The 19,716-nt window shown below is 45.9% G+C and overlaps 1 protein-coding gene across 3 annotated transcripts in view; it reads right to left on the bottom strand.

Annotated features, from left to right (window-relative positions):
- The window catches only part of LOC147030913 (ephrin-A2-like), a 24,942-nt gene extending 6,948 nt beyond the window's left edge, over window positions 1-17,994 (bottom strand). For all 3 annotated transcript variants that reach the window (XM_085875475.1, XM_085875476.1, XM_085875477.1), the window contains exons 1-3: window positions 17,691-17,994; window positions 8,612-8,928; window positions 855-920 (exon numbers count right to left, since the gene is read on the bottom strand). In XM_085875475.1, coding sequence (XP_085731601.1) covers window positions 855-920; window positions 8,612-8,928; window positions 17,691-17,788 — 481 coding nt within the window. In that variant the 5' untranslated portion in view covers window positions 17,789-17,994. The remainder of the gene's footprint in view (window positions 1-854; window positions 921-8,611; window positions 8,929-17,690) is intronic.
- Window positions 17,995-19,716: the final 1,722 nt, after the last annotated feature.

Here is a 19,716-nt window from a genome sequence, read left to right as displayed (position 1 = left end):
AAAGAAAGCCTGTTCTGTAGGTAGTATCCCAATTATCTTGTGAGGAAAACACTTCCAATAAATCATTCAAAAGTCAGTGATTCATTAAATTTTGTTTTCTTCTATTAAATTGCTTCTTTGCCTGTGCTTCTGAATTTGAAACATAACTAATTCAAGTTGCACGATCCCTAGATCTTGTGAAATTCAGCAAGCATTTCCTTTTTTTCTAATTTTCTCTCTGTCTCCCTTATAAATGGATGGTTAATACATATCTGCTCGTCTTTCATCTACAGCGGGTGGTAAGACATTCGTTTTGGCATCCAGTGTGGAGGGGACCGTACATTTGAGACTCGTTTGTTTGATACTCGCTGACATTGAGTTAGTTTTACTATTACTTCATTAGAGTGAAGTGTAATATATGTAAGATTCGTCATTAAAACACCACCACATGAACAAATTGTATCTCCCAAATCCATGGCATCCAGATGAAGATGAGATACCTGGGGGCCGTTTTATTTTAGGTCTCATTCTCGCCCCCGGCTAACAGTTCTAATCGCCATTAAAGTACCAATAACCTGTCACGCTGGCTTGCCCTTAAGGAATCATTAATTCTCACACTTCCACAGATAGAATGATGAAAAAAATAATGAAAAAAAAAACAACAACAAAATTACCTCCTGACCAACAATGGGACTATTTCCTGCACAAAGAGAAAAAGAACATTTCTGATCTGATTATCACTGGAACAAATTTCTCTCTCTTATTGTACCTGGGCATTGATGTTTTCTTTGCATGATAAAACATTTTTAATTTTTAATAAACTTTGGCCGATGTAAAAGTGATTAAAAATGTGAACTGTTGCTTTGTATTATTACCTTTTGAGCAACGGACGTAGACACGCAGACGGAAACACTTCTTGTCGTTGTCTAACAGGGGTGTTGCTGAAAGATAAAAACAAAAAAGGACAGGATTCGATAGGCTTACAAAGCTTATGTTATATCACAAAATAATTCTGAAAATATTTATAAAATAATAAGATCATGAATGGGATGTTAAGGCATTTAGATCAAAAAGCTCTGGGTGTTACGATAAGCAAGTGAAACAGGTGAGAGGTGTTGCGGTAACAGACAAGCTGCTTGGAAATCGAAGGATTGAAAGGATTTTCCCAAAGAAGTTAAATCACACTGTTCCCTCAAAGACGACAAGCATGTGGTACACCACTATCTCTCATGTCATCCCCCATCCCTACCCTTGATCATTTCTACTCCAACAATCCTCCCTAACCCAACCATCTTACTTGCAGGTTGTTGTGTTTCCACCCCTCCCTCTCATCTTTTTCCTACACTGTATATTAATTTCCTTGCCGATTGTGTCCAACTGTTTCCCCGCTGTCAACTTTTTACCTTTTACCCTTTTGTCATCGTGCTCTTCCATGAGTCCAGACTGCGTGTATGTATAAAAAAAAATTCAGATCAGGTAATATCTATCCGTGCATGTAAAGAGAACGAACAAAAATTGAGTAAACCCAGTGAAAGGTTAAAAAGTTAATTGACACGACTCCGGCTGAAGATTCACGAGGAGGTTTATCACCTGTAACAAAAAGGTGTTTCATGCAACAGGCTACTGAAGAAAATATCTGCAGAAGCTGAAACTGATGATGGATTTGTCATTTACTGAAACTCAGTTTAGCTGATCAATTTTTCTGAGCTTTCTGTCAACAGAGAGTATTTCTTTTTTCATCCCACAACACAATTCTGCAACTGGAGGACACGTTTCTCCTTTTATATAACAAACTATAATCACATAGGGTTTGCAAGATGGTCAAGATATATGCACAATCGCCTCCAGCGTTAAAATGGGCATCCCGTCTGCCAGTATTAGTTGGTCGACGGTTTCAGACCCCATGGTGTCTTTCATGAGGAGGAGGAGAGCTATCGCTAGCACCATGAAAAAAAAACTACAAATTCCTGCACTGACTACTTCTGGGAAGGCAATGGCAAACCACCCAGAATAATCCTTACCAAGAAACTGCTTCGGCAGCACCTATGCTCTCCAGAGGGCATGGTACATGATCATGATAATCACATTGTGACCTTTGATTTTAACTTCATGGAATGCAGTGGTGATGTGAAAAAGGAAGGCAAGGGGGAAGGGAGTTGTTGGATCTTCACCTTTTCAATCTTTCCTGCTATCTCTCCGTACATGATCCTCAAACTATTTTTGTCCTTCTACTTGGCTTTTTATCAAGACGAGTCATTTTTTCATGAAACACTGATGTTAGAATTTGGCAATGACACCAACAGCGACTCAAAGTGTACAAACAATCTACTGCTGTATTTTTTAGGAACAGTAGGGATGCTTTTTCAATGTCTGTGGTTTCAATGATATGGACAAAGAGCTATGTGTGGAAGACCGGTAATATGACGTGGAGCAAAAATACAGCCCGGAGAGAATCAGAAATTGGGCTCTTACATGAGAGAACAATATGCACAGCATGGACAAAAAGAAGCGAATTAGTTTGCGTCCATAAAACGAGTAAAATATTTACATCTGTTATAGCATACCACTGAAGTTATATATTTGAATGATAGATAAGACAGAGCAGAAAGAAATTTAGGAGCTGGGTAAACCACCAATGACAATGAAGATTTATGGTCTCGTGCGATAACAAGGAAAGTCAACAAGTGAGAGACAGCCGTTTCAAAACAAAGATTCTTCAATACTCGAGAGTTCAAAGAACGTCACCCTGCACAGTCTTTGAAAAAAAAAAGAAAAAAAAAAACATGGGCGGGGTCTCTGAGCGGCGAATTTGATTGGTCGAGATGATGTAAAATGGCGTAACATTTTGTCCAAGTATTGCTAAACGGAAGCATTTTGAAAGTGCCAAGAATGTCATTTGTGCTTTATAATGTTTTAGTATATAAATCAATATAAATAAAATAAAGATTTTAGAGGTTGTAGAAATTATTCATTTTTTAATTTTATTTACCCTGATTTATGCAGTGTCTTTTACACCACCTTATTTAACACCTTACATGAGTTATTCGTGCCTGGTGTTTGTGTCCTTTATTATGCCCCGACAAACAGAAAGTTTATTGTTTGGAATGATTTTCAATTTTGGTTGACTGCCAGACAAGCAGACAGAATAATTTTTTAAAATCGAACTCCCCTCTGCTCAGGCATGCTCAAGACAAATTCAGAGCCAAAGTACTGCAAAGCTACAGGTTCATTTTCCGATTTGTGTTCAAAATACAACATTCAACTTAAACTAAGTAGTTCCTCAATCATAAACTGATGTTTGTGGAGTGTCGACAGACAGACAGACAAAGTGAATTAATTGCTTAACCCCGATTTTCATTTCACGTGCACGGGGTATTGATACGATTGTGAATAAAAGACACATCACTGCAAACCTGCAGGGAGAACCACCACATAAAAGACCGGTGTACTTTTCACAACACATTGTTAAAGCTTCCATCGACAACCCTTCTTCGACCAGCTGTGTTGGGTTCAGCTTGGTTGGTGAGAAATTTATGCAATAATCGGTGAATACCTGCCAACCTTTAAAGACAGGGAGCACTCCGGCATAATAAAAATAAAAATAAATATATGAGCTAAGCACGAGCACTTCTGGGAGACTGTAGATAAGTACAAGTACCTCTGGGAAAAATATATATCGTGAGAGAATAAAAGAAAAAAAAAATCCAGCAAAAGCAAGCAAACTGACCAACATCAATAAATAACTAGTCAAGAGCAACGATCAAGGCTTCCAAGCAGTGACACCAACAGTGGGTGGGGTCTCTGAGCAGCCACCAAGAGCGAAAGGAGCCACGAGACTCCGTCAAATGTCCCATTTTTGAAACGAGCATAACTACAAACCGATCAAAAGCTGTTTTTATTGTCGAAAGAGGCATTCGTGTCAGTTTCTATGGATGCCGTCTTGGTTGTGAAGGATCTATTCAGGGTGAATGGTCACAAGTATTCAAATCATCATCGCGATCGCCCATAACGTCTGTACACCAGCTTTCTCCATCAAAATGCACCATTTTCTCAATGTGAAAATACGGCCAACTGCGATTTGTCTGTGCCGGCCATTCTATTTCACAGAGATTCTTCTCCTTCACACACGTTTAGCATCTCGGTCCATCGATGATGTTCCTGTGGTTTGGTGTCGATCAGTTCTGCGGTTCTGAAGAAAATGATCTGATTATTTTTTTTCACAACTCCAAGATGGCGGCCTAGCCTTTGGAGGTTCTGCACTAGATCTTTCAAAATGGAAGAATCCTGTGAAGTTCTTACAAGCCTGTGTAGCGATCGCCGATAAAAATGTCGCAAAATATGGTGGAGTAATCGTAATAATAACAAGAGTAAGAATTGCTTTGCATATACATATCCCCTACTGATGTGATATCTTCTAAGTCCAAAAAGGGCCTAACTCTGAGAAAAATTGATAAAACGCCCTGAAACTCGAGCTTGTTCTGTAACTTATCATAATAAAGCCGTGTACCAAGTTTCAACTGAAGATATTAAAGGGTATGAGAAAAAAAGTCTGAAAAACCACAGGTAGGACAGATGGACGGAAGGAGAGCAACCCTCTTGACCCCTCTGGTTATACTGGTAGGGGACCAATAACAGCAATAATGAGTTCCCTTATAAGGAGCTTCAACATAGGAGGAAGCCATGAGGCCACTTAAGCCTACGCAATGGTTGCAAACTTGTTGTGGTTGTTTGTCTGAGCTATATCCTTTTTCAATGATGAGCATTGAGCAAGGAAGCAGCTCATACCATTTTTAACGTCTTTGGTATGACTCTGCCAGGGTTCGAACCGCAGACCTCCCAGAGTCAGAGCAGACGCTCCAACCACGATTACGCCACCAAGTCTGGTTTGATAAAATTTCAAAAAAAAAACCCAAAACAATGGGCTTCCAACCACACTGGCTTAGAAGCCAAATTACTTCTTCATAATAGCTTCACCTTGAATGTGTAATGATCAGTCAGACAGAGACAGACAAACAGACAGACAGACAGAAAGAGATGAATCACAAAGAGTAGGACGAGTGTATGTTGACAGTCAAAAATATCTGACTTGTCTGGGGTGCTGTGTGCGCCGAACAGAAATAAGTTGTGTTGGTTTTCTAACACAAACTTTTGATGTTAAAACAGAAATGAAAAGTGAAAGTTTTGTTTCAACATTTTCCAACCTGTTATTCTTGGCTTGCGACGGCCTTTTCTGCCCACAACAAGATTATCCCTTTTGGCCCAAACCTAAAGAGAGCTTTGTTCTTGTTTGAATCCCAGCTGCGACAGCGTGCTATCAATTAACAAAATCCATTCGAGGAATGCGAATGACATGAATGCAAGAAATTATCATATACCGTATTTCAGAAATTATCTTCATTTGATGCTTACAAGATCAAAATTGACACAAGGGCAGATTTATACAAATCTTCATTTCAAAAAGGAGACAAATGCACTTGATCAGTTATGCATGCCAAGTTGATGACAAATTAAATATTTCCAGGTTGACCTCTTTACTCCAGTGATGGATTAGCATCGTACGCTAAGTTTTCGCTTGCATTCTCTGTCCTTGGAGGAGATGAAAGTTGGGAGAAGGAGAGTCCGAGGGGGAGGAGGTTGGTAGGGGAGAAGGGAGTCGTGGAACAAGATTGGAGTATACATGGTCGGGAAGGAAGGGGGCTCGCAAGAGAAAAGAGCAGGGTGTGAGATGAGGGTGGTGCTTGAGAGTGGTAATGGAACCAGAAAGAAATGGGACAGCCGAGAAACAGAGCAGGAAACAAGACAATTAACAACGCTGGACTCAGTTCTTTTCTTATGTTACATGATGCGCAAATATTTCGGGGTCAGCAATGCGATTCACTCAAAAATTCCTGATGGAATCACAGGGGAGTTATGCTGGAGGGAAAGGGTGGGCTTGTGGTTAGCACTGCTTGCTTCTACAAGATTAAATTTCTCTCTGGCAACGTTTTTGGCACTATGTATTATTTCTGTTCTCATTACATTTTTCTTTATCTCTGGCTTCGAGCCGCAGGATAGCTCAGTTTGTGGGCCGATGGCTGTTGAGCCGTCAGCGGTGAGTCACGTTTCGATCCTCTAACAGCCCCTGCGGATAGAGTGCGGTACCAAGGAGTTACCATCCTTTTGAGAGGATGTTTTGTTGACCATTCCAATTTTGCGCAGACAGAGCAGACATCTTGACACTCTTTGGCTAATTTGAAGATTACTTTGTCTACATCCTGACAAAGCCCACGTTCTAAATTCCGCTTTGAAAAGGTCCAGGTGGTATCTTTTTTCTTCTTCAGGAATTGAATACCACTAACTGTAATGAAATTCACGAATCTAGGGCTGAAGAAAACTGAGCCCACTGGAAGAAAATTAATCTCAGGGTGCGAGAGCGTTGTGGGGAAGATTTTACGCCCGAGAAAACACAATTCGTTTCCCGTTTCCGCGCTAGTTCTTTATCGAAAACTGCCTTCCTAGTCACTGCCTGCCATGGGGAGTTGGTAAGAGGATGGGAGAGCGGTGGGGGTAAGCAAGGAAGACGAGTGATATTGTACGAGGTGCATGGGGATTCCAGGAATGTAAGAGCACGGAATGCTCATGTAGAAACATCCAGTGGATACGATCATTATTGAGCAAATGCATATTGGACTGGGATTCAATTACAATTTCACTCTCTGGTTGCATCATCATTGAGGCATTAGGCAGGAATCTGGAAAATCGGCCAGGGTGCCGGCACACGACGTCCGAGTGAACTGAGAAAGACGTCATGGGGTCTTTAACGTCCACAAGAGAATACTAGGAGATGGCTAATCTGACTTGATGTTCCTCCAAAATATGGTGCAGTCACCGAAGCAACACTCTGTCAGTGAGGCACCAGAACGAAGGCTGAAAGTCGGGTCCGGAATCAACACGCAGGTCGAGTTGTTCAGATTATCAGCTAGATTGTCAAAATCGCTCAAACATGTGGAGGGCATGGCAAAAACAGTCTGCATCAAGCAAGCAGCGATTTCTTATTATACCGAACACATTCACGTACACTTGCAACTATAAGTAGCAACAAAAACCTTTTGACAACAGCTGCTTAGTGGAAAGTATGAAGATACTCTTCCTGGATCATAACTACGTGTTACCCCCATGGGATTATCCTACAACTCGCGAATACTATATTGAATGAAGGTAAAATAAGTGAATTACTCCTCTCTTCCAGGAGAAGTGTCAGAAAAACAACATAATGCCGAAGTTTTAACTTTTTAATTGTCGAGCTGAGACCACGTCAATGGCTCTTAAAATCCTTCACACACTGTTAGCTCCAAACAGCAATTAGGAAACAGCATGAAGGCGGCAGACTTTGATGTCTCTTTTGCTCGATATGAGTTTCTTGCGAGCTGTGACTCTCCTATTCCATACCAAAGCAAAGTCAAGCCAGATACAGAACCCGAGCGTGTTTTGCGTCCGTCAGGGACCACAAAAGCCAAGCCTGGGCTTGCGCGGTTTTCTCTGCGACAAGCCTGGATCCGTAGGGCTCCCAGGTGGCCACCGCTGCATCAGTTGGTCGTACTTCTTTAAGTTTTACAGCAGAACGTGTTCATTCTTATCAAATGATTTCTAAGCAACTGAACTCCATCAGTTTAACCGATGTAAAAACGATGCCGCTTTGTCCCCTTTCGATTGGTCCTAACTTCACTCCGATGTTCAGTGCCCTTACCTTTTCAATGAAACACTTCAGCCACACACGTGCTAACAGCGTCACTACACAAACAGCTCGACTACACACAAGTAAACACTCCAAAAACGTACCTCTTTTCAAAAACAGCACTTCGCCAATAACTGAGGAACGACAGAAATAGGAAAAAAATAATTGCACACTCGGCACAAGACAAAAGGAGGGTTGCACCTGGTCCTTTGCTAATCCCTTAACCAAGGCCACAGAGCACGAACAACAGTCGATATCGTGTCTCTGGTGCAGCTTGAAAGAAAGAAAACAATCACACGTACAGGGTTAAAGCCTGACAGGTCTGGGTTAGAGCTGGGAGGCAGGATTTTCCTTGTCAAAACATGTCATTCACAGTCATCCATCAGCAGGAACAGTTTAAGGGTAGTGCCCAACAGCCTTGTTATGTTTTCCTAGGTGCTCTTTTACTTAAAAATGCAATTGGCCGAGCTCATTCCCTCCTTGATTCTGCCACCGATCGATCCACGCTTGAGGCCGCTGGAATTGCTTTTGCTATGTGACCTGAACTCCAGTCTGCTAATTTGAGGGTTTCAGAGTTGGATCAAGTCATAGTACACGACCGTGGATCGACCAATGAACCAAAATGAGGATGGATTATCGCAGAAAGATTCGCAAACAAAACGAGAAAACCGATATGAAAACACAGACAGGCAATCAACATGAGTAATACAATCGAAGATTATCATGAATGAAGGGGATTATATCACAGCATTGTGAACAAGTAAACATCATGAAATGTTTCCTCATCTCCCCAATGGAATCCTGGCATGTTTCATAATCAATTTGACATTCTTTACTAGCTCGGCTGCCCATTCAAAAGCAACTTATCAAACAGGCATCGGCACATTGAAATTGATTGTCCAACAAAGTAGAACTTACAGATATAATAATAGTGCTTCCCAGGCAGGAACTCATAGCCTGCGGAGAACGCTGTGTAGAGCTGGAACTTCTCCGCAAATCGGAGGGGCATGTCCGGCGCCTTGGGACGGTCACAGCGCCAGCGCAGGGTTCCTCGGGTATGGTCACAGCGCGCGAATCCCTCAGCGTCCACCAAGTGCAAGATGGGACGGAAGGTGAGAGGTGGCTGCTGCGGCCGTGTGGTTGTACCCGCAGATCCAATCCAAGGTACGTGTGGACAATAGATATCCATATAGTCATCTGTCTGGACGGTGAGTGTGTAGTCTTTCATGAGCAGGCTGCGTGCGCACACACACACACACACACACACACACACACACACACACACACACACACACACACACACACACACACACACTTAAAATAATACCATCATGTGATTACTCGTACCATCTCAAACTATGCACTTATAGGGACTTGTACATTTATAATGTACACCATTGGTACTCAATATCTGCCGGGATGGTGCTGAGGTTAGTGCACTTGATTCAGAGCTGTTTAGTCAGAGTTTGATTCCTGACCCAACCATGAACTGCCGCACCAGTTAATTCTCATACATAGCTATTTATCTGAGTACATCTGGGATGGCCCCAGATGGATAAACGAGAAATTATTATTATTTGTAATGTTGATGATAATAATAATGAGAACATCATACTACACTGTGAAATCGATCATTCGATTTATGATGATGGTAAATTGTTTTGCAATCAACTGATGACAATTAGCCACGTAGGCCACAAGAACATGACCAATTACCGTTTGAATTATCAACCATTTCCCAACAGCGCTCATCTCATCTCATCAATGAAATAATTTGGTAGAAGACAGAAAAAAAAGTTTTTTTCCTGAAAGTTTTAAAACCGCTCAAATGCAAGTCACAAAATTTTAGACATTTTAGAATCGAGAGTCATGGTCATTCAATGACAGTTCGGAATTGTGCCACGAATCAGGGTGGATTATGTTGGCTGGAGTAATATTTTGGGTTGATGTGGTGAGGGAAGGAGGTGGGGGGGGGGGCGTGGGGGCAGAGACGATGCTGCTGTGCTGTGATTAAACCAGCAGGTGTTCTCACTCCATGCCCGTGTGAATCCACCATTGCACCCACTTCCAACAGTGGGGTAACCAGGCTTAGTTGCCGATTTAATTATAGATTTGTGTTTTTCTACTCTCCTGGTGGAAAAATAAAAATGCTGTACTTCTTGCTCAGTTTCACATGAATGTATTACAATTACCATCACCGAATCTCAGAGTACAAAAAAACAGTTTTGCTTTCACGCAGCAGCACCGACTCGGGCTCAGTGGCTCTGGTGATGACTCTCTCTCTCTTTCTGGTGTTCCGCAATCTGTTTCAGTGCATCGGTGCTGCCGAAGCAGTTTCATGGCAAGGGTTGTCATGGGTGGTTTGCCATTGCCTTCCCAGCAGTATCGAGGGAAGCAATTTGTAATCTGTTGAGGGTGCCGGCGACAGCTCGCCGACTCTTCGCGAAGGACGCCATAGGAGATTTAACGTCCACCAACTAATGCTAGAAGATGGGACGCCCAGCTCAACGTCCATCCGAGGGATGGAACGCACATTGATGAATCACCCTACCCGTGAAGCACCGAGCTCTTAAGTTAATGGCTGCGACAGGATTCGAACCCAAGCTGGACAGCTTATTGCCTGGTCCAGTGCTTGATAGTTAATAGCTGGGTCGTTAATAGATGATGGGTGACAGTTAATTGCTGGGTCGGGATTCAAACCCAGGCTAGACAGCTTAGAGGCGAGTGTGCATAACTCTCGGCCATCCTGCCAGATCCTGGTGATGACCAGTGGCATGAAAAAGTGGGATTGCCTTATTCACACCGATATAAGTAACCATCGTATATTTTTCGATTAAATTTTGTTTTTCACGGTTTCCCGCCAAATGTCTAAAAATGAACATTCCTCTAAACTTGGAGATGCAGAGGAAAACTGATACGAAAAGTCTCCGCTGGATTGTAACGTGGAACAAGAGAGAAAACAGGAACACAGACAGACAAGGAAGGCAAACACATGAAAAGACAACCTTGGAAGTTGGTATAAGGAAAACCAAAAAAGAAGAAAACGAGGAAGCAGACAAAGACCGATAAAGAGGTGATAGTGGACAGGATGAAGGCATCAAAGGCAGAAGGAAACTTGTGTGAGAAAAACGATTAATCTTTGATCACAAGCAGACGTCTCAGGGCTGCTTCCTTCACTCCCTTTTTGGAGGGTTGTGATTGGTTCCTTCACTCCCTTTTTGGAGGGTTGTGATTGGTTCCTTCACTTCCTTTTTGGAGGGTTGTGATTGGTTCCTTCACTTCCTTTTTTGGAGGGTTGTGATTGCTTCCTTCACTCCCTTTTGGGAGGGTTGTGATTGCTTCCTTCACTCCCTTTTGGGAGGGTTGTGATTGCTTCCTTCACTCCCTTTTTGGAGGGTTGTGATTGCTTCCTTCACTCCCTTTTTGGAGGGTTGTGATTGCTTCCTTCACTCCCTTTTTGGAGGGTTGTGATTGCTTCCTTCACTCCCTTTTTGGAGGGTTGTGATTGCTTCCTTCACTCCCTTTTGGGAGGGTTGTGATTGGTTCCTTCACTTCCTTTTTTGGAGGGTTGTGATTGCTTCCTTCACTCCCTTTTGGGAGGGTTGTGATTGGTTCCTTCACTCCCTTTTTGGAGGGTTGTGATTGCTTCCTTCACTCCCTTTTGGGAGGGTTGTGATTGCTTCCTTCACTCCCTTTTGGGAGGGTTGTGATTGCTTCCTTCACTCCCTTTTTGGAGGGTTGTGATTGCTTCCTTCACTCCCTTTTTGGAGGGTTGTGATTGCTTCCTTCACTCCCTTTTTGGAGGGTTGTGATTGCTTCCTTCACTCCCTTTTGGGAGGGTTGTGATTGGTTCCTTCACTTCCTTTTTTGGAGGGTTGTGATTGCTTCCTTCACTCCCTTTTGGGAGGGTTGTGATTGGTTCCTTCACTCCCTTTTTGGAGGGTTGTGATTGCTTCCTTCACTCCCTTTTGGGAGGGTTGTGATTGCTTCCTTCACTCCCTTTTTGGAGGGTTGTGATTGCTTCCTTCACTCCATTTTAGGAGGGTTGTGATTGCTTCCTTCACTCCATTTTAGGAGGGTTGTGATTGGTTCCTTCACTCCCTTTTTTGGAGGGATGTGATTGGAGCTGAGAGGTTTTATTCTTCCACTGATCTGAGGCTCCTGGTGGAGCTTGTACAGTATATAAATCACATGAAATACATAAGTGGACATCAATGTACTTTTACATGAATTACAAGGACATTAGTGTAGACAATGGATAAACACATGAATAGATAGACGTGGGATTTATAGCTGAGGTTCAAATGGAAACACGACAGCACAAGCCAACCATACATTTTCATTTGGGTTTAGATTTTAGAATCTGGTGAATTTATATAAATGGATGTGTGGAGTGTGAGGGTAAATGGGTGTGGAGTGTGAGGGTACGTGTGTGTGGAGAGTGATTGTATGTGTGCGTGGAGTGTGATGGTACATGTGTGTGGAGAGTGATTGTATGTGTGCGTGGAGTGTGATGGTACATGTGTGTGTGGAGTGTGAGGGTACATGTGTGTGGAGTGTGAGGGTACGTGTGTGTGGAGAGTGATTGTACATGTGTGCGTGGAGTGTGATGGTACATGTGTGTGTGGAGTGTGAGGGTACATGTGTGTGTGGAGTGTGAGGGTACGTGTGTGTGTGGAGTGTGAGGGTACATGTGTGTGTGGAGTGTGATGGTACATGTGTGTGTGGAGTGTGAGGAGTGTGAGGGTACATGTGTGTGTGGAGTGTGTGAGGGTACACGCGTGTGGAGTGTGAGGGTACGTGTGTGTGGAGAGTGATTGTATGTGTGCGTGGAGTGTGAGGGTACATGTGTGCGTGGAGTGTGATGGTATGTATGTGTGGAGTGTGATGGTGTGTGTGTGTGTGTGTGTGTGTGTAGTGTGAGGGTACATGTGTGTGGAGAGTGATGGTATGTGTGTGTGGAGTGTGAGGGTACATGTGTGTGGAGAGTGATGGTATGTGTGTGTGGAGAGTGATGGTATATGTGTGCGTGGAGTGTGAGGGTACATGTGTGTGGAGAGTGATGGTATGTGTGTGTGGAGTGTAAGGGTATGTGTGCGTGGAGTGTGATGGTACATGTGTGTGTGGAGTGTGAGGGTACATGTGTGTGTGGAGTGTGAGGGTACATGTGTGGGTGGAGTGTGAGGGTACCCGCGTGTGGAGTGTGAGGGTACGTGTGTGTGGAGAGTGATTGTATGCGTGCGTGGAGTGTGAGGGTACATGTGTGCGTGGAGTGTGATGGTGTGTGTGTGTGTGTGTGTGTGTGTGTAGTGTGAGGGTACATGTGTGTGGAGAGTGATGGTATGTGTGTGTGGAGTGTGAGGGTACATGTGTGTGGAGAGTGATGGTATGTGTGTGTGGAGTGATGGTACATGTGTGCGTGGAGTGTGAGGGTACATGTGTGTGGAGAGTGATGGTATGTGTGCGTGGAGTGTGATGGTATGTGTGTGGAGTGTGAGTGTATATGTGTGTGGAGTGTGAGTGTATATGTGTGTGGAGAGTGATGGTATGTGTGTGTGTGGAGAGTGATGGTACATGTGTGCGTGGAGTGTGAGGGTACATGTGTGTGGAGAGTGATGGTATGTGTGCGTGGAGTGTGATGGTATGTGTGTGGAGTGTGAGTGTATATGTGTGTGGAGAGTGATGGTATGTGTGCGTGGAGTGTGATGGTATGTGTGTGGAGTGTGAGTGTATGTGTGTGGAGTGTGAGTGTATATGTGCGTGGAGAGTGATGGTATGTGTGCGTGGAATGTGATGGTATGTGTGCGTGGAGTGTGATGGTATGTGTGTGGAGTGTGAGGGTACATGTGTGTGGAGTGATGGTATGTGTGTGTGGAGAGTGATGGTATATGTGTGCGTGGAGTGTGATGGTATGTGTGTGGAGAGTGATGGTATGTGTGCGTGGAGAGTGATGGTGTGTGTGTGCGTGGAGTGTGAGGGTACATGTGTGTGGAGAGTGATGGTATGTGTGCGTGGAGTGTGATGGTGTGTGTGTGCGTGGAGTGTGATGGTATGTGTGCGTGGAGAGTGATGGTATGTGTGCGTGGAGTGTGATGGTATGTGTGCGTGGAGTGTGATGGTATGTGTGCGTGGAGTGTGATGGTATGTGTGCGTGGAGTGTGATGGTATGTGTGCGTGGAGAGTGATGGTATGTGTGCGAGGAGTGTGATGGGATGTGTGCGTGGAGAGTGATGGTGTATGTGTGCGTGGAGAGTGATGGTATGTGTGCGTGGAGTGTGATGGTATGTGTGCGTGGAGAGTGATGGTGTGTGTGTGCGTGGAGTGTGAGGGTATGTGTGCGTGGAGTGTGATGGTGTGTGTGTGTGTGGAGAGTGATGGTATGTGTGCATGGAGTGTGATGGTATGTGTGTGGAGTGTGAGTGTATATGTGTGGTGAATGGAATTTGTGGTTGTGGAGGATAAGTCGATGCATGAGAGTATAAAGGTACGTGTAGGTTGAGTATTAAGCAATGTTGTGCTGATTTCACAATAAGTTTCCGGAGTGTCGAGTCCTGTGGATAATGTGACAGTGAGTGAAAGAGACAGCACATTTAGGGTGTTTTGCCAAATATGAAAAGATAAAGAGGGGGTGCAAATCCTTTGCTCTCAACCTTCCGCTCTCCCCTGCCCACAATCCACCGAACCTCTTGAATTCCCGACCCCGTCCATGGCCACGTCTTTTTCCCTTGCACTCACTGTCCTCCTCTCTCACTCCAGCCATCCTTCGAAATCTCACTTTACCTCTCCTGACTCATTTCTTTCTTCTCACCTACCTCTTAGAAGCACTGAACCCAGCATTAAAGTTCACACCAATATGGCTGCCCTCAAAGGGCAGCTTGAAATGCCGTGACTTCAAAGGGCCTGACAACCGTACCCTCTCTTCGTCCCTCTTTCTCCCCCCCCCTCCCCCTCTCACACGGATGATAAAAACTCACAGCACCAGAATGTACTTACAAAGTTCTTTTCCACCCCCTTCGTATATATATAATAAATGGGAAATCAGAGTGGAGTTTGGCAAAATCTAAAGCACGCAATCTTCCGCTGCCAAAGCAGGCCTCGGTGCTCCCGACGATTCGTCATGATTAAAACAATCGGCATAAATGTCGCCCTTTCATACCACTTAACATCCAACAGTCAGAAATAAACCCACTGGCTGAGTGCACAGTGTCTGTGCACGACATTTTCTTCTACCTGTCCTGATTACCTGGTGAGGAGTTGAGCAACGCTTGAACCTGCTTCGCATGCACAACCTCCATGGAGTTCACATTCCATGACCTGCATGAGAATCTTGCATCACCACGACCAGAATTATAGCATTATGCCGGCGAGCCTACATTCCTTGAATGCCTCTTTGTGCAAAAAAAAAAATAAAAATCGTATCTACAAGACTACAACTGACGTCAGAGTTCGGGTGGGGGCGACAGCCCCTGCACTTCAGTGTGAGGTCGAGCAGGTTGTATTGTATATGTTTGCTGACTTTTATTGCTGGGTCGCAAAGCAGGAAAGCAATGATTTATTTTCATGCCCATTTCGCATGCACGGACAGGAGGCTCGTCCTCTCGGGTTCAACGGCGTCCGTGGGCACGTTCAAAAAGCTCACGGAACGAGATACTCACGACAGCCGAAGATGTGGCGACTTCATTAATTTATTATCTTTTCACTACATGGAATATATAACTACATGTCATTAGTAAGATTTTTGTTAGTATTTAGAAAATCGTCCAACTCATGTCAGCAGACTGGACGCCGGTTTAACGTCCATCCGAGGGATGACACACACGTTGATGAATCATCCTGTACCTGTGAAACACCAGGGCGGCAGTTCAAAGCTGAGTCAGGATTCGAACCCAGGCTGGACAGCTGAGAGGCGAGTGTGCTGACCTGTCGGCCATCCTGCCAGTCTGTTTAACGCACAGTATAAAAGTTACATGAAATCACCTTGGTGTTCCTTCGATGTCTGTGAGTGTCTCGTACCAAGGACTTTGAGTGCCCCTTTGTAGGGGGGGGGGAATTTGGGGAGCCCCTTGTTTGAGCCCCTTGTTTGAGCACGGCTCTTTTATAACATGTGTGGTCATTCGTCCTTTGCGTCCCGGCGTCGCTCGATCAACTTTGCTTTGTCCAGGTATCGCGGTCCACGGAGCCGAAGTTTAATTTTCAACCGCAGGAAAGTAATATTGCAAAGCGTACCGGACGCCGGCGATGCCACATACAAGACGGATTATGTGCCCGTGAAAGGCTAACCGACGATCATAACACAGGCACGAACTCTGTCGTCGATCGAAGTGTACGTACATCACTTTGGGCTTCATCTCGTACATCGGGGTCGACCTTTATCCAAATATTTGGCCCGCGCAGATTGCTTTCACAATATTCCATCACCGTCCGCCGTATATTATCCGCGACCATTGCTGTTTGCCAAATCCTGAGCCAGGCAGCCCTCGGTGTCTTGTCCCTTGTCGTTCTCCATACAGACGGAAAATATCGACTTATTAAATTACAATTCGGAGTCTTTACCGTCTTTGATTATTGCCTTGATTGGCAATCTATTAGTTTTATTGTTTGGCTTTACTTCTCGGGGCTTGCAGGATGGCCTCGACGTACGCACACTCACCGTCAAGCTATCTGGCCTGGGTTTGAATCCCGACCCAGCTATGAACTGCCTTCCTGGAGTTTCACGGGCAGGGTGATTCATCAATGCGTGTGCCGTCCCTCAACATGGATGTTGAAGTGGTGCGTGCCGGCATCAGTTGGCGGACGATAAATACCTCTCTCACAGTGTCCCTTGCGAAGATTAGGTGAGCCATCGCCGGTATCATGAACAAGTTCCAAATTCCTGTCTGCTTCGTCGAACGTCAGGCCTGGCCAGCCGGTTCGTGAAAGACTTGGGCCGAGAACGTGTGAGTAATAACAACACAATTATTTTCATGATTATTGTAAACATCACAATTAAAGTTTTGTGCTTCACCACCACGATGAGTTGTGTCATTTTCCTTTTAAAGGACCACCAGGGGGGCCTTATGGGGTTGTTATAAAGGGTCAAAGTGTTTACTAGGATGGGGGTGAATGGAATCGTCATAATAGGGACAGCAAGGAGTACCCAGGTAAGCAGGTTTGTCGTGCAAGGTGGAGAAAAATAAATAAATAAACAAACAAACTCGAGGATAGAAACAAAACTTTTCACTGTGACAGGTGAGTTGTTTACATTGCTCGTGTCATAATAATAATAATAATAATAATAATAATAATAATAATAATAATAATAATAATTAGTCAGTGCATATCCCACAGTCGTTGTGTGAAAGCTGTTGTAAACATCTCGAAATCCCGAATTCCCAAACAATCTTCATGATATCTCCCGCATTGTGTCCAAAAATAACAGAGTGAAAGTAACGACCGGCGGGAGCGCTGATTACAATTCCCTTAACGACCCGCCGAATGAATCGCCCCCCCCTCCCCCCAAGGCTGCCACGATGCAGGAATCACGACCCGCAGAGCCGTTGCTGCCAGTCACGTGCACGCGACCTTCCCTCCCCTGTGCCGATGACAACTCGTTCGCAGCGCGAGTCGTGAACTCGACCGTCGGTCGCTTTGCTCGGACCTGCTCGCAGCGCCGTTCCCAAGTGAAACCGACCTGGGGTATTACCGAGAGCGAGCAGCACGGGCGACGTAAACACGCGCCGCGTGCTTCCGCTGGAGGCACGCGCTTCCCGCGTTCCCACAACCCCGCGGTCACCTCGGGCACGGCGGGGGCACGGAGGGGCACAACAGACGTTTTCAGCGCAGTGTGCTCGCGAACAATGGCACGGCTCGGTGCAGCGAGTTGAGCACGACGCGCTTCGAGGTGAGCCGTGCACCTTTACGACGTGCTGCGCACTTTCAGCACAGCACGAAGCTGCACGGCACGAGTTTAAAGCGCGTCCGACCGGTCCATTCGTCGGAACCTCGGCGCAGCACGTACCTCGGGTTGCTGTGGTTCCAGTACACGGCGAACCTTTCGGCGGCGGCGCGCCTGGCGAGGCACAGCATCGCGCACAGCAGGAGCGTCACCGCGGCCATCTGCCGTCCGTGCGGAGAGTGCCGTGCTCGGCTTGCGGAGTCCTCCAAGACGGGTGCAGCCAACAGCCGAGGATTCGAGGAATGCGATGAGGGGGGAAAAAGGGGCCAATGGAGGGGTTTGTAACTCCCCCCGCTCCGCTTCGCTCACTTCGCTTCAGCTCCTCACCCGCGCTCTCTCGGCTCCAAGAGTGTTCGTTCCGTCCCCAAAGCTCCCACGGGCCACGTGTGGCTCCGCCCATCACGGCCGAAGTGGGCGGGGAATCCACTGAGTCCCAACTCGCACACCGCCCCCAGGCTCCTGGGGCGAAACCCAATCATTTGGCTCCCCGTCCCTGCAATTGGACGATCATGAGCCGAGGCACCCCTCCCGTCACACACCGAACCACAGCCCTCCCCACCGGTCATGCCGTGTTCCCTCGACATCCCCGAGACCCTGAGTGATATTGTCCGTCCCCTCGAGACAATGAATACCCAGCAGCCGATAGACAATCATTGTAACAATCGTTTTCTTTTTACTTTCACACTTTAATTGCCACCCAACGTTCTCCAGCAGTTCTTTGGTGCAAACGAAGCTCGGTGCTCACTCGTAAACCATCGTTTGGATGTACGAACTCGAACCAGAAACCCCCCTCGAGGTTTCCTTTGCATCCAAACGGAATTGAGAATTCTTTCACAAGCAAACTGCTAGTGCAGACCACTTCGTTAGACAACGCGTTCTCGTCAATCAAATTTGTCCGCCGAGATAGAGGAACTCGTCCACATTGTGCATGTACCTGGGGGATATATTGTTGTGGGCCAGGGGTTCGGCGGCGATAAGCGACCACCAGGGGGAGCAGTTGGGTCGTCTCCACCGAACACCCCGGAATTTAGGTCGTGACTCTCGGATAAGTCCAAAAGGTCACGGGTCCCTAAGCGGACCGTGGTCGCCAATATTTTGACGGCGTGGGGTAGGGTTAATTGCCTAACTTCAATATACCTAAGCACCCACGTCATCAAATTACCAGGGAAGTCACATCCTCGACGGACTCTGTCGAACCGGGTCACTCTCGCGACCTCGGTCCGGTGTAACCGAGCGGAATTACCATTGTCCGTCGGTCTAAACGACAACTTACGGCACACGGCCTCCCTAATTCTCAATACGCACCATGCTGGGTCAATGGTAGAAACGACAGACAACGAGCTGGTTCATTGAACAATTTGGGGGTTTATTTATAATGGGGCAGGGGAGCACAGAGAGCAGAGTTATCACGACTATAAGAAATACAAGTTGCAAGGAACAAAAGCACTTAACAATTCTACTTAACAGATTGGGCACACGGACACACACGGACGGACACACACACAGACACACACACACACACACACACACACACACACACACACACACACACACACACACACACACACACACACACACACACACACACACACACACACACACACACACACACACACACACACACACACACACTGGACCCCGTGGGTCTTTATTCGGTCCTCCTGCCGAGGAGGATAGTTCAGCTGGAGACCAGAGCCTGGCCGGGTACCTTCCCGCCTCATGCGGTCACACCGGACTTCAACCACTATGGTGGGACTTCAACCCACATTCCAAAATCCACGGGCTCACGACCCTGGCTGCTCAGCTTCCACCACCACGATGAGCCACCGCAAAGGACCGCAGACCACGACGAGACCAAGCCATGGCGCCAGACCAGAAGCAATTGGCCACGATGACTGCAGAACACTCGTCCTGACAACCATTCTACTCTTCTTGCCAGGTCCGAGGGATTTCTTCCCCTCCCACTCGCCTCCTGATTGGACAAGGGGTTGTCGGGCCACCAGTGGCCTCCCCTCATTGGTCGGGCCGAACACTCCATCTGGCTAAGGCGGAGCCGGCCCTCAGGTCATGAACCTCCTGATTGGACGGG

Source organism: Eptatretus burgeri, chromosome 3 (assembly GCF_056783735.1).
Source record: "Eptatretus burgeri isolate ZD-2024b chromosome 3, Ebu_testis_v1, whole genome shotgun sequence".
NCBI lineage: Eukaryota > Metazoa > Chordata > Myxini > Myxiniformes > Myxinidae > Eptatretus > Eptatretus burgeri.
The sequence above is the reverse complement of the archived record's forward strand: the minus strand, read 5'-3'. Positions and strand labels throughout refer to the sequence as shown.